This window comes from Paralichthys olivaceus, chromosome 22 (assembly GCF_024713975.1).
Source record: "Paralichthys olivaceus isolate ysfri-2021 chromosome 22, ASM2471397v2, whole genome shotgun sequence".
In the NCBI taxonomy this organism is placed as follows: Eukaryota; Metazoa; Chordata; class Actinopteri; order Pleuronectiformes; family Paralichthyidae; genus Paralichthys; species Paralichthys olivaceus.
The window spans coordinates 7,481,681-7,506,723 of record NC_091114.1 but is presented as its reverse complement, the minus strand read 5'-3'; the positions used below and the strand labels follow the sequence as shown (position 1 = coordinate 7,506,723).

The window sequence follows — 25,043 nt, the reverse complement described above, 5'->3', positions numbered from 1 at the left end:
TTAGCAGTGAGCTGTTTGTCAGGTTTATGTTTGTGTGTGTGTCTCAGTCGCTCTGACACACAACACACTGTCTGTCGGCCTTCGTTTTCTAACAGCATCTTAATCTGTCTACTAGAACATCCATTCAATCATATTTCTCTCCTGCTGTTCCTCTAATCTGTCTCTGCCTCCATCTCACCACTTTTTCTGAATGCCTCTGTCTTCTTCCTGCCCTCTCTCTCTCTCACTTTTTTGTTCAATGCATCCTCCCTCGCCCATCCCTCTCTCCTTCTCTCCATGTGTGGGAGGAGCTATAAATACCCCTGTTACCACCAACATGAATACAAACCTCTCTCTCTCCCATCCTGCTCTCCCTCCTCCCACCATCCTCCACATCTGACTCACTCACTTTTTCACTCACTCATCCTCTCATCCCTCCATCCCTCCCTCTATTCTCATCCTCTCCACTACCTTCCTCCCTCTTCTCGCCGTTAACCCGTGATTGGTCGGACCTCAAAATTCGCCGCGCATTTTGTCCATCATTAGCGGCTGAAATGGCAGCGATGGGTTTGAAGAAAAATTGGGGTTTTTGAACAAATCTCTTCGTCCTTTATGTTAGGGTTAGGACGAAAGAGAAACATTATAAATAATTGAAGTTGTGTTATTGAAAAAGCATTCAAAGTACTTCAGTCTAAAGCTGTAATCTCCTGAAATTGCCCTGAGTGGCTGTGGGCGAGAACACAAATGTCGGTTGAGGACATTTTTTTGTACCATTTCCTGCCAGTCCCATGTGAAATGTCAAGAAAATGTCCGAATGAGCCCATGTGAGAATACAGCAAGACGATTTCTGGAAAATTCACAGCGTGCGTGTTGATGACGGTTCCAACACGTGACGGACGCAAAACTGGTCCCATACATATAGAAGATGCCATCAAACTTCAATGTTTACGTGCTGGAAACAAAAATGTGCTCCTGCAGGCTCAACTCCCACCTAACCCTGAATGTTCCAGACATTTTCCTACAGTGAGCGGTCTCCTGGTGTGTTCCACATTTATAAAAGACAAAGTCTGGAAAATGTCCAGACCCAATTTTCCAGCCATTTTGCAGAGTTTATGTCCGAAAACAGCTTCAATCAGTTTGAATTCTTTCTCCTATGTTGAACATGTAGATTATTTAAAAGGCGTTTCTGTCTCATCAGAGTCGAACACTTTGCTTTGTACCTTTCACACTCGCTCAGTTACATCCATCCATCTTCTATCTTGTCTCTAAGTAAATAAGCACATTTAATTTCCAGACACTGGGAAACACACAGTGCAACAATCATGTCATGTTTACAACAGGTCACCACTATAGACAATGATATGTACACGTTTCACGGTTTGAACAACTGTAATCATTCACAACAAAAGATATTGACGGATAAAAGTGCTGCATTTGCAACTTCATGCTTTCTGCATGAGCACAGGGAGACAGTGCATGATGCCTCTGTCTCATCAGACTGTAGGACACTGAAACCTGATGTCCTGATACAGTCGTGTTGATTTACTATGATGATAAAGGCTACCAGGGTTAAACTCATGTAGTGTAGCATCATCGTGAACAACCTGTCACAAAAGTATTCATATTTATAGATGTTCGTAAAGAGCTGCAACTTGAAATAGCAGAGAGCCTTGAAGAGATTTATTATACAAAGTTATGGTAAATGGTCTTTATTTATTGGTCTTTTCTAGTCTTGATGACCACTCAAAGCACTTTACAGTACATTTTGCCATTCACCCATCACACGCACTTTTATACAGCGCATCTATGGGCAGCACTTTTTTTATTTCTATGAGGGGCCATTCAGGGTTCAGCATCTTGCCCAAGGACACTTCTGCATGCAAATGTGGAAAACTGGGATCGACCGCTCTACCCCTCAGCCACAGCCGCCCTTATCTCCATTATTGTAAACTATAACATTATCAAGAATGTAGCTAACCAAGAACAATGCACAACCACATACAACATGTGACTGGATATCAACATCATTGTGGAAACTTTTCTTTCTGCTGAGTTTGTCTTGGATTTCTTGGATCAACAATTGCAATTTCGTTGTGTGTGTGTGTGTGTGTGTGTGTGTGTGTGTGTGTGTGTGTGTACCAACCTGCCGAGGATTTCCAGCAGCTCTGCGACTCCGTTGAAGTGCTCAGTTTCATATATGAACCTGAAACATCACACACGTGCAAAGACTTGTGATTATTTATCATTAAATCAAGCATAACACTTTCTGGTCATATAAATAAATGCAGAAAGAGTAAAACATATTCTGTTATGTTTGCATAAAGTGAGCCATGCTCAACCATGTCCTGATACTCCTGTCTATCTAAAGAATTTATCAATTTCCTGTGTAACTTCTGTGAATAGAGAAAAAAAGACATTCGGTCAGACTTGAGGAAATATGCTTGCTCTGCAGGTGTCAGAAGGCACAAACAACGACACCAAAACCAGTGAAGTGAAACATAAAACAGAACGTTTCAGCATTGCAGCTCCCCGTGTTTGATTTAAACTGCAAACACAACAAAAGACAACAGTTTAGCCACACGCTGAAGGAAGGGGCTTGTAAGACACAGCGTTTTTTGTTGGTCGGAGCTGGTGATCGTTTAATGAGATTGTCCCTGCAGGATGATTCAGTTCGCAGCTCAGATGCAGGATGAAGATACGCGTGCAAACATTTATGTGCATGCCGGGCAGTATACAGCTTTCTGTTAGAGAAACATTTCAGATGCAAAGAACCTCAAGTATCAGGCTACATCCATACAAACACGTTTTTGTTTAAAAGTAGTGTCTTCAAACTAAAACGATCTTTGTCCACAAAAGCGTTTTGGAAATGTTTCAGGAGTCAAAACATTCCTGCAGCACATTCCTGACTTCTAAAGCCCCACAAAGATCAGACTGAATATATGTTCACTACATCACACCACAAAATCACAACCATTCATTTTGGTTTTAGAATTTTGTTTATTGAAATAATTTTGAAACCACTCTGTATTCTAAATGAGGAGCGCACATTTGGTTTGTCATTATCAGCTGTATCAATTATTCATTCTTTGTCTTTGAGTTACCTTGTAAGTTCTCCTTCCTGGTTTAGCCAAGAGGTGCAGCCATGGCTGGAGCCTGGGTAAATACAGCAGCTTGTAAATGGACCGGACCAAGTGCTACATCAGCATGGGGGGGGTCGGGGTTTCTTTTGATGGGTATTGTTGTTTCCTCCTACCCTTTGAAATGGTTCGATCAGCCCTCTTGTCTCATTGAGAGCAGTCCTTTTGAGAATGCCCAGTTTCTAATTTGTTTATTGTGGGTGAAATGAATCGCATCTTTTGAAAAGTCATCCTGTGTACATTCGCCCCAATGCTTGATCCCTGACAAGATATTTAGGAGAAGTCAAGTCTCAGGCTTTTAGTCCAATTCGCTCCTCATCAAGCTATTAGTCGCAACAGCTAATGATATCACTTAATAACCACTGGTGTGAATTTTGTGCTCTTAAGTCTTTAGACGCATTAACCTGAAAAATACATTAGAGAAATCAAAGAGGCAGCATTTCTCCCTGCTACTGTTTGCTTGTTTTATTTTTAAATTGATGTTAAAATGCTTTAAGTGGCACCTTTGAGTCATGCATATTGTATTAATAGACTGCAGCCTGTACCTGAGGAAGATGTTGTTGATTTGTTTGCGGATGTAGGCTCGGAGACCCAGTAGTTTTCCATAGACACGGTGCAGGATGGTCTTTAGGTACTCCCGCTCCCTGGGGTCCTCACTGTCGAACAGCTCCAGGAGCTACACACACACACATACTGGATAATTAAAGACACAACTACACTGCAACTGCATTCATTCTCTAAACTGCTCACGACAACAGCCAGCTCCGAAGCCCAAAGTGATTGGAATATTTGAATATTTGCTGGAGTATCTCTCTCATTTTTCATTACATGGCCATTAGAGATACTGTATATTTTTACCAGCCACACAGCAATAAAGCTCCTCATCTTTTTCTAACATAAGCAGGATATTAAAGATAAATGTTATTCAACAAGCACTGTGGCATCTTTAAATCATTTCTTTACGTGTGGACCCAAATCTGGATACAAGCAAGTAGGTATGTTTCAAATGAGAACTTTGTTTATCTTAGAGCGTGGAAATTCATTTTTCAAGAAGGGAGAAGAGACAGACTCACCTGCAAGACAAACTTCTGGTCGACATAGCGTTTTGCCATGGAGGGCTGGAAGTCTGGGCTCTCCAGGAAACGCAGAAAGAACTCATACACCAGCTAAAGGTTGGAAAAGAAGCAGAAATTACAGTATGTCTATTTGCTTCTTTACATAATTCCTCCTAAAACTACAATAATTATTATTTTTACACTTTAGTTTTCACAAGGCTTAAACTAATGAGATGAAACCTTTGAATCGATGAGCTTTAGAGGGCGCTGCTGAGGTTGTCTTAATGCTATGGACAGATATGAGTGTGGGATCAATCCTCTTATTTAACTCAAGAAAAACACTGGTTGATGAAACAGTTTTGTTTTTATAAAAACTGCTGCTTTAACTGATCCAGTGGAGCTCAGGCTCACAAACAGTGTGTTTATGTGTCGATAGAGGCTGTACGCTGCAATAAAGGCAATGCCTGCTGGGAGTTGTGTGCATCGCACGGCATTGTCGTCCTCCAGAATATAGTATGTAATATATAGTAGGGCCTATTTTTCATGGCACTCAAGGACACGGCATTGTGTTCCTCTAAAATAGCAAATCAAGTGCGTCTCAATGATTCTTCAGAGAGCAATGCCAGAGTCAACACTTGCACCTGTCCTTTGTCCTTTTTCCTCTGTAAAGAAAATGTATGAAATGATGAAAACATATATCACAAAAAGTATTTGCGTGTAATGTACCTGCAGATGAGGCCAGGAAGCTTCCAGTGTCGGCTCATCTTCTTCAGGGTCAAACTCTGGATTCTCGCTGGGTGGGAGAGTCCGGAAGATATTTACAGAGATCTGGAAAACCAGAGCCGAAGAGAGGAGAGGAGAGGAGGGAAGGGTAGAGTGGTGGAGAAAAAGTTTAGCAAGAGCAAAATGTTTTCCTGCTACACTACACTTACACAGTAACTGAACGTTATTGTTCGTGTTGCTTAGGTTCTATGCGTGTTACTAAAGGATTCCAGCAGACGACAGAACTCAGACGAGACTCAAGCCGATTTTTCAGCCACTTCCAGATTTTCATCTCATTTCACCTTCATTTCTGAGAACGAGCACAATTTATGCACCGAATAGACGCAGGATGCATGAGGCAGCCGTGACGCGCATGTGCACTTGTAGTAAAAATCAAGTTTATCTTCGCCTCAAGGGGAAATATCAGGTGAATCATGCAAATTGAAGAAGTGCTACAGTTGTGGAAAGTTGGTGGAAGTATTGTATGGATATAACAACACAACTGTCCAATCAAAATGAAGAAACTTTTGCATCTGATTTAAAAAATAAATTTTAAAGACAAAATGTGGTCTGGGCCTTTTGTCGGCCATAATTGATGATGCTATCTCCTCCTTCTATTATTGGTCACCTAATAATCTAAGCTTTTGAAAGCCTTCGACCACACATTTAAACCCCACCCACTCTCCATCCACCCCACCCTGCATCCTATCAGCGTTTTCACATCCTCTGCGAATCATCCTCTTGCTTGCTTACCCTCCTCTCCTCATCTCTTCTTCCTCTCCTCCTCTTTTTACATCCTCTGGGATCTCTGCTGCTCCGTTACTGTCCACACTCTCTACCACATCCCCACTCTATCTTTCCTTCCCTCTCTCCCTCGTCATCTTTGCAGCCTCTGCTTCTTAGCACCCTTTGCAAATGTTTTCTCTCTCCTTTTCTTCCTGTCTATCCACTCCTTTCCTTCCTCTCTCTTCTCCTCTCTCACGACCTTTGTTTTTAGCCTCTAGTGACTTCTCTTTGTCCCCTTATATCCCTGCTTTCCTCCTCCTCTTCTCCTCTCTTTTCCTGCTATGGTCCGAGCCTCCAGCTGTTGGATTTGATGAGGATTGATTCATGTGTGGAAATATATCTCTGGCTTTCTATATTTCTTCTCCCTCCATCCATTTTGCTATTGATCTATTTACCCATCCTTCATGACCATTGTTTGTCACTGTTTGTCCTCAGATCTCAGTTCACATTTTCTTTTGGATACTTAAGCTTTGACTTATTTCTCTTTCATCCATCCATCCCTAACCTCCCTCCTCCTCCTCGCTCCTACCATCTTTATGGCCTCTGGGTAAAGAGGCTCTATGAGGACGCCTCTGCTGGTGGCCACACTCTCCACCAGCTCGTTGAGCGCCGCACGTTTGATCTCCTTCCCCTTCAGGTCGGCCACGCAGTCCAGGAAGTCAAACAGCACGCAGCACTGCTGCAGCTTCTTGCAGAACAGGTCGTGTAGCTCTGCCACCGGGGCGTCTGGACGGGAAAGAAAGAAAGAGAAGGAGGAAAAAGTTAGACAAGGGAGTTAAAGGCGAAACTTAATGGCGTTCCTGAAAGTGAATTGTGTGATAACATAAGCTGGAGTATGTGTTCTACAGGCTCGATCTTCTCTCAAAGGTAATGAAGGAAAGAGACTATTACTCCACAAATACATTTGTACACAACCACACACACACAGGGGCGATCATCCATGCACACATGTTCACACACACCCCAATAGAGGGTTGTGTTGTGTCTCAGTCCTATTACCTGTCAGATTCACTCCCCAGACCTGTTTGTCACAATGAATCAACCTGCTGCCGGCCGTCACATTAAAACCTTGCAGCTCTGAAAACTCCACTTTTCCACAGGTGTAGAGGAAGTAGCCGATATTGAGGCGGCTAACTGAGCTACTACAATGAGTTTTAAATTGAATCCACAGGCCTGAGGGAGTGTGGAACTCAGCAGAACAAAGCACCATGCAAAGTTAAAAAAAAAACATGTTTAAAAATGAAGTAAACACCATAATAGACATTCACAGGCTTTGACAGCAGCTGAATTGGAATGTATGGTTCTTTTTTCTGAAAACCCAGATGACTGATGACTCAATAGCTAAAAATATCCAGATTTTAGATCCTTATATATATTGTATAAGTGAGATGAATGGGAGGTCAGTAACATAAAGATTTCTGTAGTATATTCATGATAGAAAAATACTGGCCACCCCCACTGGTCAGCATGTTAGTGTGTACTGCACTAAAACGGGTGAAATACTTGAAATAACTGACACATTTCAAAAGACCCTGGAGAAAATGACACTAAAACTTAGTGGAAAAACATGATAAAACACTGCAAACAGATTTAAAACACAGAACAGGCATAGACACGTACAGGAATCAATGGCATGAATAAATTATATTATATCATTTTTTAAAGTAAAACAAGGTCAGCAGTCATTTTTACAACCCAAAAGTTGGTCCTTTTAATGTGTACAAGGCAGAAGTAAATTATTATTAAGGCTTGTAAACTTGTATTTAATAGTACTAGAAATGTCCATAATAAAGTTGTGCATGGCAGAAGTGAGTGCTTTATTAACTAAATAATAAAATTGTATTATATCTTTACTAGATATGTCCTTGATAAACAGCTGTAAGTGGGGGAAATCTTTGCATGTACACCTTGTAAGAGCTGTCAGAGCAAGACAAGACAAAAGGCACAGAGAGGATATGACGGCTGGGAAACAGTCTAGACTAACTGTGCAGTTGGAAGGAGGATGATCTACGGCTCCCTCAAACACACACACACACACACACACACACACACACACACACACAGCAGGATGAGGATTAGATTTAACCCTTCTTAACCCCCAGGTGGGAATCAGAGGAGGGGTGAGGAGGGGGTCTGACTGGAGCTCTTCCAGCCCCAGACCCCCTCAACTCTTGTGGGCACACCAGGACCATCTGCTCCCTTTGGCACTGAGCTGCACTACAAAAGGAGGAGGACGGCCCTTTGCTTCATGTGTCACACATTATTTTATATTCCATTAATCATGACGAACTCAAAATGTGAATGCAAAAATACATTTCAATCTTCTATGTTCCTGACCTGCATAAAGTCCCTCTGTGACTGTTCTGTACTTTCCTTTATGTCCATTTTACATCCACTGTTATCTGTCCTTAGTGAGCGACCAGTTCGTTCTTGGATCGCACCCGTTTCTCAGTGACTGGATGATTGTGTGATGGAAAAGTTCTCACTATTTTCTGATTCTGTCGTGAAAAACAAGTGTGAAAAAATGAAGAGGGCGAGCGATTCTGACTTTTTTTGGGAGAATAAATATGACTCTAACTCTGCAGTCCACAAAACCCCTCTGGAGCTGTCTTCTGGCTGGTGGAGATAACTGAAGTCAATCCTGAACCTTCATCTTCACCTCTTCTTTCTATCCTTTTTCACATTCCTTCAATCTCCACCTCCTTTTCCCTTCCTCCCTTTGCCCCTTCCTAATCTATCCATATCCTTTCTATCTCTTCGTCCTCTCCTGTTTTCTCAAAGCTCCCCCATCTCTTTTTTTTCTCCCCCCCTCGCTCTGAAGACGGCCTGTGAAGGGGAAATAATCCATTTTTAATGGACAGTAATTGTGTGAAGATGTGCTGTGACCGAAAGAAAAAATAAGAACTGAGTGAGGTGAAAAAGACGAAGGGAAAGATATGTGGATGCAAGTGGAGAGCCAGAGTGAGGGAGGAGGTGAGAAGATAAAGAGAGAGACGGGAGATGAAGGGAAGCAGAGGACTTTGCGGGTCATGTGAAAGCGAGTGTGGGAGAGTGAAGGAAGAGAAAATGAAAGAATCAAACTCAGTCGAGAAACACTGGTTTCCTCTGCTGTTATTAGGTCGACGTGGTTCAGTCCACACTCATTCATTCACAGCTTTTAATATCATGTCAGTGCAGTGACGAGAATATTAACTAAGGCCTTAATCACAGCAAGTGAGTCATTTATAACATCAGAGCTATTTTCAGCTGTCTGACAATCCAAATTGGTATTTTAAATAAGTGCTGGGACAAGATGTAGGCGATAGAATTTAAAGACTTTGTTTACCTTTGTTTAGTTCACCTTAACGCAGAAGGATTTAAACTTCCATCCTCATGTGGCAAAGTTACACAACCAAGATTGTAAAAGCATGTTAAAGGAGATGGGAGCAGCAACTCGCGCTGAGTTTTAGAAACATAAAACATACAACATACAACGTCGCTGCAAAACTCACGCAGTGAAAAGACACAATCCCACTCTCTTGTTGTCTTGTGTAACACTCAGCAGTGCCATGTAATGTCCAACAATGTCATTCAATTTTGGATTTATGAAATAGAGCTGATAGGAAAGAGGCTGAAAATAGTCAGAGGGGAGACAGGTCGCAAAAGCAGTTTAGAAATCTACCTACTGAAGCACTTTGATTTTTATAGACACATCAGAGGAGAGCAGCGTGATATTTTTTTCGAATAAATAAGAAGATATTTAATTGCCAGAATCTAAAGGGAGTTGGGTGAGAAAGTATCTTCCCAAGAGTGAACTGTATCAGAAGCAAATTTTGAGATGATTGGTTTCTACTGATTATGCAAACCCTTTAAAGTGTGTCCTAAATGCATATTTTCTTTTTTTTTTTAAAGATCAGTAGTTTCCTAAAACGGTGAGGCCATGTTATTTGTCACAAACATTACTCAGAGTAAATAGAGCATTTGTTGGTGACTATTTTCAGTGTTTACAGCAGCAGGGTGGTGTGTGTTTATGACTATGTTTTTTGTAATGAAGGGAGTGGATTCAATAAAACAACAATGGGGCTTTATGGCACAGAGAAATAAACAATATCAGGCTTTGGATACATACCAAAAAATATAGACTAACCCTCACCCTTTAAATAGACAGGGAGAGAGGCCAATAAACAAAAGACAACCTGAACCAAAGAGAGGGAAAAGACAGCATGTGACGTAGAAAAGATGGAGGAGAGGAGAGAAGAGTAGAGGAGGGGATGAGGAGGGGAGAGGAGAGAAGAAGAGAGGAGAAAAGGAGCAGTATAACATACAACTGAGCAATGCCAGCTCCCTGCATCAAAACACAGACGCACACATACAAAGGCACACACACAGCTGCACAATTCTAAATATAGTCCTGCTAGAGAGAGATGGAGAGTGGAGGAGGAAGAAATCCGGGGAGGAAACAGAGGGGAGGCGCGGGGAGCGGTATAGGGTTAAAAGATGACATCATGTGCCTCCTCCTCCTCCTCCTGCTTCTCTCACATCGCTCCATCACAAGGAACCTCCCTTCTTTCTCCTCCCTCCATCTTTCCCTTCCTCTCCTGCCACCCATCCATCTCTCCCAGGGCTTTTTTTTTTTTAAATGAGCTCTTGTCTTTAAATAACAGTTATTCTGTTTGGGGCTGAGTGTGTGACAGAGAGACAGAGAGAGAAAGAGAGAGAAAGAGAGAGAAAGAGAGAGGAGGACAGTTTCTGTTTTAGCTTCCATCCAAAGCCGCCTCTGCACCTCTGTCATTTAGCACACACTGATGTTCAATGCACAGATACAGTGACGCAGAGAGGGACAGGCTGAGGGAGGGGAAAGGGGAAGACAGAGATGGAGAGAGGGATGGATGAAGAAGGCACAGAAGGAGCTATAAGAAATGAGGCACCATGCAGCGTAGAAGTAAGGGTGGTTTAAATATCACCTTGAGGGGTTTGAGTGGCAAACTGCAGGTCCATCTGTAAATGATCTACCCCCCCCCCCATTAACACACAATCTATCCACGACATGACAAACTGTCTACGTGCAACACATGATGCATTGCCCTGCTCATAAACAGCATGATTAGAAAGAGGAAAGAGGAGGGATGTTATCACGTGTGATTGACTGCATCCTCCTCCTGCCGCCCGTCTTCATATTTTCACAGAAGTGTAAACAGCAATTTACCCGCTGCGAGAGAACAAGACGAATCGTCCCGCTGCTTTGAATTAGAGCTGGGAAATTCTTAGAAGTAGCCGCTGGCCGATGGTACTGAGAACAGGTAATGAGAGCGGCTGGGTGTCTGCACGTAACATGTACACGGGGTTGAACGTGTTGATTGTTGATCAAGTTGAGAGACTGGAAGGAAACAAGCGGAGACTTAAGACTGGTTGGTGTTCTCTGCTCGGGATGTTCTGATTTGTTTCCTCTTGGTTCGTTTTTCTGTCTGTCGGCAAAAGAGGAGGAGATGTCGCCAAACCAAGAAAAGATTTTTAGGCCATTTGGTGCCAACATCAGCCAAGAAACTTGTCTGGATGTGGAATTTCCACTTTGCTTTAAAAAATAACAAATAAGTCCAAATTCTATGGGATGTTTGCAGGGTCAAAATGAACTTCCTGTAAACTATAGACATCACTGAAATCACATCGTCAAAAGTAGCGTACGACAGATGGTCACTAACCGAGCACCGTATACCACATCTATACCTTCTCCCTCCGGCGATTCTACTGAGTTGTGGCAGTAAAACGTGTAATAAGAGAAGATCTGCACATCACAGCACACACTGCGGCAGACAAAGGTTTATTGCTACCACAGAAAAAACATATTGCCAGATGATTGGAGTTGAACCCTAGTGAACAAAAGTGACAGCTACTAAGTTCACCTCTCTCAGTGACAAAGAGAAATCCTGAGAGCATACTCTTCTATAGTTAGCAATAAATACATCCCATTCATTTCATTAAAAGTATTTTACGGTGTTTGAGCTACTGCACATGATTCGTCTTTTTCAATCCACATTCTCCTTGACCGCAGGACGACTTTCAGGAATATGAGATATTAGATATTCTCCTCTGGAAGCAATATTTGCCGTGCGAGATGTAAACACAGAGTGGAGATGGTTAGTAAACAAATATGGGAGGCAGTTATCCCAGCTGGAGACATCCTCAACATTTGATTAGCAGCGCACTTGTGGAATAATAAGAATCTTTGCTTTGTAGCGTATACATCAGGTATGTTGTTTCCCTGCTGCTGCGATGGTTCTCAAAGAAGAGAATAAATAAAATAAAAAATAAATATATAAAATATGTATTTTAAAGTAAAGGTGATTCTGGTTGTTATTCATTGCAGCAAAATTCACTTTCTCGCTCGTATGCTCCGTGTCCGATCACTCATCCCATCTAAAACAATTCTTCCTTCACAATTTGCCTCAAGACTGATTCACCGCACGTCACCTCTGCGAAGGGCCGGTGTTTGATTTTCTTTGTTTGTTGAGCATTGCAGAAGCAAGAGAGCATATTTCAGAGTGAACGTCCTCGTGGTGATTCAGTCATTGAATTTATTTTCCTCAAATTCTGCATAGGAATCGTTTCTCTCTCCCCATGACACACCAGCAGATCATGGTTATTGCATGGCCGGTTGTTTCTTGACACCCTCTCCCGCTGCAATATCCTCTGCCTTTTTTGAAAACATTTTTTATCTCTCCATCTCTCCATCCCCTCACACAGCTCCTCCCTGACCTGTCAACTTAATGTTCCCTCATTTCCTCTTTCCTCATCCACTCCATTCCTTTCATCAGCCGTCTCACCACCATCCCCAACCCCACTCTCCCTCTTAATTGATCTGAGACAGTCACCGAGCAAAAAAACTACTCCGTGCCTTCTGTAACCTAATACCAGGCCCATCCAGCCAGCCTCTCCCTTACACACACACACACACATACACACACACACACACACACACACACACACACACACACACACACACACACACACACACAGAGTCATTCAATCTCCCACATACAATCTGTGTGTGAAGGTGACTGTTTTACAGTAAACAGCACATTTCCAACTGAGCTCGCCATACACTCATTATTACAATGTGGACAAACACAAATGCTGGACAAATAGAAACGAGAACACCCACACAGATCAACATGTGCAGAGGGCTCATGTGAGGTTATGTTACATTTTGCATCGACGATGTGTCCTTTGTGACAAATTACAGCACGGGGGCCTCAGGAAATGAGAACAATAATATCTAAGCTGGAAAATACACCAGGTCTCTGTCACATGCAGTAACTTGAGCCAGTTTTTTCCATGTGAATCATTGTGTCTGCTGTGTTTCACTGTTGCAACATATAGTTTTGACACCTTTACCCACTGGTCTTCATGAGGAAGTGTAATATATGAGGTTTGGTAGTGTAGATACAGCTGTATAATGGACATTGCTGGATCATTTTGTTATGTGAACACTCATTTCTATCACCTAATTGTCATCGTGGTCATATCTTTCAGCAAATTAGCATAAGTTCCCTTTAACTATCATGTTACTGTTAGTTAGCACTGTTCCATGGGCTGTTCTCTTGTCCTGTGTTAATGCTCTGGAGCTACTTCACAATTATTCATTGTCATCAGTGAGTCCTCCTCAAACAGTTCTACAGTATACTGTCACTTTTCTAATGTTGGTGTGCTGTACGTTGTGTGCAGAGCTCTTAATAAACAGTCTACGGTGCAGAGTGAAGTCAGAAAACGGTGTGTTCATCCTACCTGGTTTATCTGCAATGAACATTTTATAGTCAAAGTTTTCTATAAAATGAAACTGAATTTGCTCTATTATTATTCACGTGTGTGGATTACATATAAGTTACAAAGATTGGCTTCACTGTAATTCAGATCACTATGAAGCATTGCAGCAAGAAATAGAATCCAGTGCTTTTACTTTGAAGACACATTGCGAAAGAGAGAGTGATTTAATTCATGTTTGAGCGACTGAGTGACAAAATTTGATACTGCACTTTTTCGGAACATTAACAATACACATACCAAGTGTGATGTTATCAATGGTTCTTGAGATATGTGTTCTACTTACAGACAGACAGATATTTGTGCTATTAGTACACAGTTTACTATACAAGAAGGTAGCACAGCAAAATTCAGTCTCGCATCTTTGCATAATATGTGGCTCTACAAGCTTAGAGACATACAGGCCCTATTCAGACCTGATATTAATATTACATCCAATGAGATCCAATCACAAGTGGACAATGCAAAGTACATCTGTTTACACCTGGTGTGAAAATGCACAGAACAAATGAATGGTGCATTCAGGATGGATAGTGCTTCCTCCATTTCATTTGTACACTCAAGCATTAGCATTGTCATGGTGGTTCGCTTTTGGTCCTGACTTCTATAAGCCAGACTTCAGCACTGCTTTGCACCTTTTACAAGGCCGATACAACCTCCTTCTCATTGTGCTCCATTCTAATTTAAGAGGTGGTCGTTTTATAAGGTGGATGTTTTTCCTCTAATCCCTTCTTTGTTAGTGAAAATGGCCCATTTCTTGAATGCATTATGAAACACAGTGTATTTTTGGTCTTCTGCTGACAGCACTGGCAGCATTTTAAATCCATTTCCTATCATCCCATAGAAACTGAAGGATTGCTAGAGCTCACTTTGATGTGGTAAATACAATCCAGCGTTCTGATAGCACAATCAGGCAAAATGTTTACGTACAAGGCTCTAAGAAAGCCCTGTTGCAAATAAGGTTGCCGACTTGCTGGTCTGCAACATAGATCATTGTTTCCTATTTTAAAAGGGATTATGTTCACATAAACGGATGCATAACCATTTTCCCTAAACTGTGTAACAACATTTAATTCCTCCTGAAATTCCTCATCCTGCTACCTGCTCCCCTGAGCGACATTGTCCGTAGTGCTCATCTAATTCATGTTTAAAGGCTTTTTCTGATGTTTGAACTAACTCAGCAGATATTAAAGTCTCAGCTCAAATAACATCCTTTAGGTCCTGACAGAGTTATCTGAAGCCAACTCAGCAGCCCTTTGAAAAGCTGCTACTGCTGCTGGCAGTCATGATGGAAGTGTCAAGGACAGGGAACTTCATGCATGGCCTTTTAAATAAAGGTGCATTGTGGAGGATTTAGGTGGTGCTATCATCAGAAACTAAATATAATATCCATAGTTGTGTTTTAATCAGTGTATAATCCCATATAACTAGTAATAATAGCTATAATAATATATAGCTGTGTTACCAAAGAATGAGCCCTTTAAATCTACAATGTGAGCGAGTCAGCCATGTTTCTACAGGTGCCCAGAATGGACAAAACCACATAGACTCTAGAGAGGGACCATAGCTTCTCCTACATCCTACAAGGGGGAAGGCAAGACATAATAAACAACTTCAACATATGTGCCACAAAATCCTCCACACTCTCTCACAAATGGAGCCCAACAGGATTAATAACATGTGACTGCAGAGGGCACTGTTGTTTGATAAAAACGGACAGTTTTGCTTTATGGTTAGAAAGTTACTGGTTTGCATCTTTTCATTAATAGCATTCCTATTAATTTTTTTTTCTTGACCGAGGATTCCGCACAGCGTACTTGACATGAGCGAGTCAATTTGTTTTTCAGAACAGTAATCAGGCCTGATGCTGTTCTCACACTGGTGTTGGAGATAATAATAAACAACTCGGTGTTCAATTTCGATGAGAAAAAATCCAACACCGCCTGTAAGAAACAGCCGTGGTTAAAAAATTTGACCTTTAACATTTTTTGGGCTTCGTTGCCTGACACAATGTAGCTTTTCCTTTAACTAGGAGGACAGAACCATGGAGCCTCTCATGACACACAGTTTACAGGAATAGCTGTAGTATGATTGTCTTGTGACTTCTAAATACAGATACATTTTTTTGCTATTGCACTGTTGTGCCAATACCCTTCACGATTGTCAAAATGGCAACATGAGCCGAGCGGAGCTGTTGAGCGGCGCATGGCGGCAGAATGTGCTGCTGGGCTGAGCAGAAAGTCTGTTTTGTGTATTTTCTCTTTGGACTCATGCTGCGGTGATGGCTGGGAGCAACGCTGCTCGTCAAGACAGAGGAGAAACGTGTCCCATGATCGCCCTGTATGTAAACCCCCTCTCCACAAACACACGCTCAGGCCTTAATTAATAGAACAACTGCACCCCTCAAAGGTCACTTTGTTCAAGAATAAGGTCAAACATATCCACAACCAATATCCCTTCTATGCAAGTTGAATCACAGACAGTGTTTTACTCATGAGGAACTGAAGTAATTACAGGTCCATTTGGAGTCAGGTGTAATTCTGGTGATAATTCTATCCACGTTGTTGACATACCTACATACCTACTACGGCGTCTCCCCCTGTTGTCATGACATTTACATGCCACGCTGACATTAATACCTCGGACGGCAGTGCTTATATCCGCGTCGATAAAGTGTTTCCTCCCTCAGGTGGAGTATGTTCTCCCAGATGCATTTACTCTGTGTGGAACATATTTGCACCTGGATGAGTCATACTTAGTGCAACACGAATCAGAATGCAAGCCTGGTGGTCAGACGGACGTAATGATATTTAGATTGCAGTGCATGCTAAATGCATATAGAGCGTCTATTAATGTGTGATTTTTGTGTTTTTTGCATTTTAAAACAAAGTGTACGCAGCAGAGGAAGATTAGGGAAAGCCAACAAATAAAAAAAGGAAATTGAGAGCAAGTCTATTTCAAGGTCAAAAGCAAGGAATCTAACGCTGCCTTGCATGATCGGTTGGTAGACAGAGGTAGCTGGATCAACAATCTCGAAAGGAATCCAGTAACAATTCTTTTGTTCAAGACTAAGGGGGCATAAATCATAGTCACGAGTTTGCTCATATGCTGACCCAATGTCAGGCTTGAATGTGACCTTAGCCTGGTTAGTCTGCCAGCAACAGTGCGATACCCGTGACCAGGTAGCCCGACTGGTGTATGTGGTGGCCCCAGGGATAGCATCCTGGCTGGGGAGGAGCGCTGAGCTTTACCGGCCTCCTCTCTGGTTTAGCCAGAGAGCTGCAGTGTGATCAAAGACACGGAGGAGGAGGAGGAGGAGGATGAGGAGAAATCCAAGCACCAACGTGAACAAGATTTTACCAAAACACACTTTGTGCATGTTTTCCAAAATATAAACTTTGACTTCTGCCTTTCAAGCCTTTTTTTCCTTCCCTTCATGCCATCTGTTCTGATTCTAAGAGAAACAGAGGAGACAACAGCCAGTTGACGATACTGGGCGAGTTTCCACAACCATCAATCAACCATCTTTACTGGACACCATCCTCAAGTATTTTAATATTCAACGTGACGATTGAGGTGTAAAGAGAAGGGGAAAGCTTTCACCTGTGTCTGAAAACATTCTTCGTATCCATCTGCTTGTTTCTGTAACTGTGTGATGGCAGATATTAAATATTGTAATTTGCCTGGGTCCCAGAGAGACACTACGTTTATCAAGCCCCGGCGCCTCCGTGTGACTTAATCATCGTCTCATTTGGGGCTTCGTCTGGAAAAAGTTTAGCTGTGCTTAAATTAAAACGAGGGGATATTTAGATAATGAGAAATGAGCAACCAGTTGAAAATGGATTATTTGACCACTCTCAAAATTTTGCAGGATGATTTGTGGTTCGATAAACAAAACCACAATTTACTGGAAGGCAACATAGTGTGGGCATCCAGAGAAGCTTTTACTAGAAGGGTGTTTTGGTTTTATGAATTTGACTTTGACCTGAAAGGTCATCATAAATTCTATGTTTTAGAAAAGAGGGTCATTTAAACCATCATACTTTTGGTCCACACAGTCACGGATCTTAATGAAATTTGATGTGCTAATTTGATCACACGAGGAAATTATGCAACTGAAATTTCATGTGTCGCTGATCCTAATGAAGGGAGATTTGAAGTGTTCATACCCATAGGTCACAGATAAATGGTTCTCATATCCTTTTAAATCTCCCTTCCAGCTCATATTTATCTAAACAGACTCTGTGATGTGGTGAAGCAGCAGTGATTCCAAGTTACCAAGATTTGGCAGTCAGGTAATCTCAGGTTCAGTAACAGCAAAACAGCAACAACATTAAAACTGGAAGCAAAATCACTGTATCACTGCCTGGCTAAATAAAAAAATCTGTTCACTACAAACGTTAAGCAACTCCATACCACTTCATGGTTAGAGGCCATTTTTCAAACCAATGCAATAACAACCTTACATCTATCTCACTCAGGTTTTCAACTAGTTTAGTTTACATTATACATATTTCTATATTTGATAGTTCCTTGTGTTTATATTGTATTTTTGATTATCTTTTCTGAGTGTGTGTTTCACTATTCCCTTCATCATAGTGGGACTAATAAAGGACTATAATATCTTATCTTGATTTTCTCATGTCAAAAAATATATTTTAGGCGATGTAAAGTTTATTGCACATCATTTTGTATCTTATTGATTAATTTCAGATTTCTAGAGTTTTTGTCCTAGCGGGGATCATGTTTGTGGCAAATAAACTATAGTTAAGATATCGTGAGGATGAGACGACTAAAACACACAAGAAAACCTCAAGTCTTCCTAATAAATGGCAAACGAACTTCATGCTCCTCGACCATTCCAACTTGCTTGCTGCACTTCAAGACTATTTTTCGCCGAGCACGTCAGTGATGAGTGCAAGCTTTAAAATAAATGTCTCATTCTTTCTTGTGCTCTTGGTTGATATTTCAAACACTTCGGATGTCAGATCTGGAAAGACACAAGCTATGACTGTGTCGGTGGCTGATTGAGGACACTGCTGATGGGAAAACCAGTGTCTAGAAGATTAGGTAACAGCTAGAGAAACTGGACTTTTACACCATGCATAATACATGGGACAAAAACTAAACAACTGCAAAGGAACAGACTAATAAACCGACCCGTTTCATGACTCGAACCAATCCACTGAAAAAAATCCACCCAGCACTCACTTAGAGGCACGAGGGGAGGATCCACCCTCCGTTACTCTGGCACCGTTCATTCCATATTTCCCTCAACATTTATTGGTATTAAAATACATCTAACAACCTCAAACATTTTCCACAGTTGCTTTATCAGGTCTAAGAGCACAAAAAAAAGGTTTAAGATGGTTTCACATGCTACTAAAGACAGATCTGCAAATACATACTGTGACTGCATTGCATTGTGGTCAGCGGAGGCTGGGAATCACAACATCTCATTCTTCAATGATTGGTTTTGTGCTGGTTTGATGATATTTGATTCTTATCAGCTTTTCTTTTGTCCCATCTTCTTTACTATGTCCTTCTTAGTCTGTTGCATATTTCAGCCTGGAGCTTCGAGCCAGACTGGAGCTTAAAACCAAAGAGATGTGCCATTGTTAACAGGAGAAGAAGTTCAAATTAACAATGGCAATGTGATTCCCCGGAGGGCAAAACACCCACAAGTCTGTCTACACTTGGCCTATATACACTGCCTGCTACAGACTTTCCCACATCACCAGGCTTTTCTCTTGCACTGCTGCTGCAGGATCTTACTACCACTTCCTCCTGGGGATCCAGAAAGAGTGCCGCAGCGGTGCAGCAGGCATGTGATAACTAGCGCTTCTGTCTGTGAGGGCTACAGCAAGTATGTAGAGGTCTGAACCAAAAGGTGCCATAAAGACATAATGAAAGCCCTCCATCATCGTGCAGCACTCATTCGTCTCCCATGAGCCTGAGAGGAAGTCAGAGCAGGGGAAACAAAGTATAAAAACACATAAAAGGGGCAAGAAACTTGTGTCTAAAAGCAGAAAGGTCCTCTGAGCAGATGGGGTTAATGGGAAGTGAAGCAGGAGTAGCCTGATAAAGAGGGGTTAGAGCCATAAATGAGGGCTTTGAATGTGCCCTTGTACGGCACACATGGATTAGACGGACAGGAAGAGAAGACATGCAAGTTGAGGAAGAGGCGTAGATAAAGAATACAGCAAAGGGGGAAGGAGCATTGAGGGATGTGTCTGAACCAAAAGAGATTTGATTTGGACATATCTGAAATGTTGAACACAAAGACTAGAGAAAATATCGTTTTGAGGCTAAAGCAACAAAACGATATTGAAACAATTGGGGCCACAAGTGGCAGTGACACGATAATGGACAATGCTAACATGTATAGCATAAAAGTGGCAAGTGTGTAGAAGAACCAGTGAACTGACATAGCATCAGTTACACAAGAAAATCCAGTCTGTGTTGTTTTGAAAATAGCTCAAAATAGTCCGGAACCCAAAGGGACGTCTAAAAAATGTCTCGATTTATCAACCATATATTTAAGACTTAAATCTACCTACTAATTCCACAAAGGTCTGTCTGTCTGTCTGTCCGTCTGTTTGTCTGTTTGTCTGTTTGTCTGTCTGTCTGTCTGTCTGTCTGTGTGTGTGAATGTGAAAAGCATAACAGACATTTGAGTTTAATTTTATGAAAAACACTGACTATAAAATGTTCATTGCAGATAAACCTGGTAGGAAGAACACGGCATTTTCTAACTTCACTCTGCAGCATAAAAGCAATTAAAAAGTGACAGTATGTTGTAGAACTGTTTGAGGAGGACTCACTAGTGACAAGGAATATTTCTGAAGAAGCTCCAGAGCATTTACACACAGCAAGAAAACAGCCCATTCCAAGCGGAGTGGTTTAGAGCAGGCACTGTTCTTGTATATTCACTTTACAACAATTCAAAACTGAGAAAATCCTCACATCTGTGAAGCTGAATCCAGAAAATATGTGCTACATTGCCAGAAATTAGTTTATCTGTCTCTATCTGGAAAAAAAAAAAAGAAATCCTATTCATCTGCGATTGTTCCATGCCAAACTCCACCCAGGCCTGTCTGCAGGTTGGTAGGTATATATGGTGAGCTGCAGATGATGCTATATTTGAAAAAGAAAAACAACCTTTGCAATTACAGCTATGGCAGCTACATAACCGCAAATGCTGCAGCTCGTCTCGGAGACGTCATTTCTTCCCTCAAAAAGCCCATTTGTACAAATGTGTTCCTCATTTTTGATTTTACGAGGGACTTCACTGTAGGAACAAGGATCCACAACACTGTGGTGTGGAAGGGCCTCCTGATAATGGGATGATGGTTTTATGCAGCGTGTAAACTGAGATCAGTGACTCTGAATACATGGATTTCAACTTGAACCTTTGGATTATCTAACTCCTATAGCCCCAGTATGAAGCATAACGTCCTCCAAATAAAACTCAACATTTCATTATCAACTAGATCACGACACAAGAAATAAATTCTGTTCAAGCTGTATGTTGATCTGATGATTGTTGGTAAAATATTGGATAACAGGAAGCAAAATTTGCTATTTTTTACTCTATCATCCCTGCTACAGTTTCATTACCTCTGCTAAGGAAGTTGTGTTTTCATCTGCATTTGTTTCAAAAATCAGCCATGTTGAAAGACTGATGTGTATGACTTTATTCGATTTGGTGCAGATCCAAATAAAAATCTGTGTTTAAGAGTTTGAATGTGGTTTCATAAGGCGACTCTTGTGGGCGAACATGAGTGCGATTCTTGTTTTCCTGCAGTATTCATATTGATCTTTTCTTCAATACCTAAACATGAATTTAATCAATCAAGTAGTCAGAGTGACTAATTATTACTAGTTTCGTAATGTGTTCTTTTCTCTGTTTTCGTGAAAATCTTAACCAGAAAATCAAAACAAGACATCTAACAGCATCATTTTGGATTGTTGGAGACAACATCAGATCTTTTTTTGAGTATTAATAGACAAAATGCATCCAGATGAATCCCATAATTCAACGATGAAAACTTGTATTAGCCCTACAGCAGAATATTCCAACAACCCCTTAAAGAGTCCTGAACCAGACTGCATGGCTCCTGTCAGGCCGATCAATCCAAGACAACACTCTCACCTCTGTCAGGACAGAGAGGACAACATGTACCAGTGGACACATGATAATACAATATACAATCCACGAATAGACCTTCTCCACTCCTCTGATTATTAAATATGTATATCGGGAAAAGTTAGTGAATGTTCTTAATGTAGAAAATTTTAAATAATAAACAATAAAGTGGAAGTTTATGGTGACCTCATAGGCTTCACTCCTCATGGTTCCACTATAATACTCAAATTGTTCCTATACGTGTTCTTCCTGATGTAGGACCACAGGAGGGCTGCTAGAGTGCCTCACCTTTGAGCAGGGGCAGCGGGGTGAGCTCCACCAGGGAGCTCTGGTAGCGGAACTGGGACGAGCTGTGGGACCTCCTCTGCCGGGCCCTGCGCATGGACCGGCGCGGGAAGCCGTCCACCTTCTCCGCGGAGGGCACCGAGAAGCTGGTGGTCGGCGAGGACGGGCTGGATGGGGGCAGCTTGGTCGTCTCCATTGTGGCTGTGGACTGCTGTGGATGGCTGCGGTGCGCCTTTACGCGTACGGGCGCGTAAAAAGAGGCGTTGGAGAGAATGTATACACTTGGGTGAAGTGAGGGGAGGATGGAAGAATGTGAATAGGCTCTCTGAATCACCGATGGATTATCAATTGATCAAAATGAAAGAGAGGCTTCGGGGGGAGGGGGAGGAGGGGAGGAAGGGGTGAGAAATAAAGGGGAGGAGAGGAAGGGGAGAGGTGCAGTGGCAGAGGAGAGGTGGATTTTTTTCCTGGATGCCTCGGTGTCGGTATCAGAGCCGGAGTGGAAATGTCAGCAGCAGCAGCAGCATCTCTGGCTCTTCCTCTTCTTCGTCTTTACGCACGGATGAAAAATCGCGTGTGTGTCATCCCCGTGGAGGAGCAGCCTGCACAGCCTCCAGATGATGCTCAGACATGCAGGCGCGTCTCCTCACACACACACACACACTCACTCACAGACACACACACCTCTGTGCTGCTGTATTGGCGTCACACACACACACACACGAGTCATGGGCCTGAATCAGGATGTTTCTGATCCTGATGTGAAATCAGAAAAAAAGAATAATCGATTGACCTCCTGCTGTGTATCCACATGAAAAAAACAAAGCAGCAGACTCCAGGTCAGTTTACAGCCTCTTGGTGGATGTTGGTATCATGAAATCATCAGTCTGGGCCCACCTCGGCTGCCGCATCACTGTCGTCCTCCTCGTTTTTAACGCATCCTCTGTCGACCCTCACATGGGCCGCACCTTCACACGAGCTAATATTATTATCAGAAGAGGTTATAATTATCTCAGGTGATGTAAATGTCGCGGTTCCTCCTCCTGCTCCTGCCCGTCCTCCAACCGTATCAGGGCGGGGAAACAAACGCTGCCTCACCGCGCCGACATGTGCAGGTCCTCCGCCGCTCCGCTCCCGTCTGCGTCCCTTTACCTCCCAACAAGAAACGGGGGAGGAAACGCGAAAAGCAGCCGCTCCCCCCTCACTCTCTCTCTCTCTCTGGAAAAGAGGCGAAGGCCCGTGTTATACAATAGCCCCTCGTCTGTGTGTGTCAGACTGACGCGCTCCGCTCCTGTTCCCCCTTCTCGGTTCCCGTTATCCGGTCCGTCCTACGGCGCCGCGCATTGCTGCGTCAAGAGGCCCACAGTGAGGTGAGGAGATTACAGGAAATGGGGCGTCTTTGCTTTCAAAATAAAATAAGGAGCGGGGGGTGGGGGGGTGGGGGTGGGGGGTGATTAAATTTAAGCTACATGCAGTGGCGGATCTAGGATTTGTCTAAATCAAGTGCCTTAAAGGGGCCTAGATTTAACATCCATGCACAATTCCTGATCCAGTAAAGTGCACAATTTAATAAATCCATGTCCACACACACACACACAGGCACACAATTGTTGAATTTAAATTAAGAACCTCTATTCCATGGGAAACACTGCAAAACATGCATGCAGGTGATTTTTTTGTGAGCTTGCTCGAATAAATATCCGTTGGTATGATGAGGATCACGTGTCTGTATCATGGTTATTTCGGTGGGTGACTTAAATGTGCACACAGAGTCAGGAATTGCTAGATGGATGTTGGACATATATTTGGCCCCTCTGTGTTAATTGTGGCCCTGAATTAGAAAAATCCTACATCTGCCACTGATGCGACCCCCCTTTCGGCTCCCTGACCCCTGGTTTGGGAACCACTCAGTTATAGCCTCTCTTGGAGCTGGTGGACATAGGAGAAAAATCATGAGGGACGTTTGTGATGTTTTCCATATCATAGATTTTCCAAATTTTGCCTCAGTCTACTTGATTCCCGAGTGGGGCAAAAAAGTAAGGATTTTATTTTGATAGAATGACCGGATGCTTTCTGGTCTCACTCAGTGTGACTTGCGACGGTTCCTGAGCCTGAGGTGCTGCAAGGAGAGAGAGAGAGAGAGAGAGAGAGAGAGAGAGAGGCTCCTCACTGCGGATGACGCTATAGGATGGATTTATTTATTTATTTACACATCAATGTAATTGTCTGGATGTGATGCTCTCAAACACGTGCGTCATAATGGTGTGTCGCGCGCCTTCATCACGCACATCCCGCAGTATCACCTCATGGCCAAAACCCGCGTGCGTGGCTGCTGTTTCACGCTGTTATGAAATGATCCTGATCCTCTGGCAGCAGACCCCCCCCCCCCCCCATTTTCCTCGCTCCCTATCCGGGGTGAGTGCGCGCGCGCATGTCGGTGGCTGTAGTTGGCTCTTAGGACCAAGTGCCATCCATTGTTCTTCTCTCCACTAAGCCACTTGCTATCTCTCTCTCTCACACACACACACACACACACACACTCACACACACTCCCTCACACCTTGGCTGCAGTGGATGTGTCAGAACCCTAAACTCACCATAAACACACCCCAGCCTTATTATAATCATATATATCCAGCAAGGGCGTGCGTAATGCCATGCGCCTGCGCTCCGTGGCCCACTCCTCTCTCCCTCTTCCCCATCCTCCTCAGTTTCCCCTGTGCTGTGTCTCAGGTGAGCTTGTGGGAAAAACAACCAGCACCGTGCGTAAAGCAGTGAGTGGTTGGAAGAGAAGACGCAGAGCAAAGGGGAGCGTATAGCTCCACCTGTGCACGTCACCCGAGGTTATTCTTATACTGGTTATTCTTAATCTAGTCACCCAGTGTTTAACAACACTATAATACCTGTGTTGTCAGCAGCCTCATGCAGCAAAGAACTGAGACCCTATTGAATAGCTTCTATTAAATCCAGACTCAAAACTTGTGAATAAATCACAAGAAACTTCAACTAAACTATTTTAACAAATATGAGATCATAATTTAATTTAATTGTATTCTTTTACATATTTCTGTTATTTTAAATCTTGTGTTTTTT

The 25,043-nt window shown here is 42.5% G+C and overlaps 1 protein-coding gene across 1 annotated transcript in view; it reads right to left on the bottom strand.

Moving 5' to 3' along the window:
* Positions 1 to 23,298, bottom strand: part of ppp2r5b (protein phosphatase 2, regulatory subunit B', beta) — a 34,762-nt gene extending 11,464 nt beyond the window's left edge. Inside the window, exons 1-6 of the mRNA XM_020095782.2 lie at positions 21,954 to 23,298; positions 6,249 to 6,445; positions 4,898 to 4,999; positions 4,190 to 4,282; positions 3,662 to 3,792; positions 2,123 to 2,182 (exon numbers count right to left, since the gene is read on the bottom strand). Coding sequence (XP_019951341.1) covers positions 2,123 to 2,182; positions 3,662 to 3,792; positions 4,190 to 4,282; positions 4,898 to 4,999; positions 6,249 to 6,445; positions 21,954 to 22,146 — 776 coding nt within the window. The 5' untranslated portion in view covers positions 22,147 to 23,298. The remainder of the gene's footprint in view (positions 1 to 2,122; positions 2,183 to 3,661; positions 3,793 to 4,189; positions 4,283 to 4,897; positions 5,000 to 6,248; positions 6,446 to 21,953) is intronic.
* Positions 23,299 to 25,043: the final 1,745 nt, after the last annotated feature.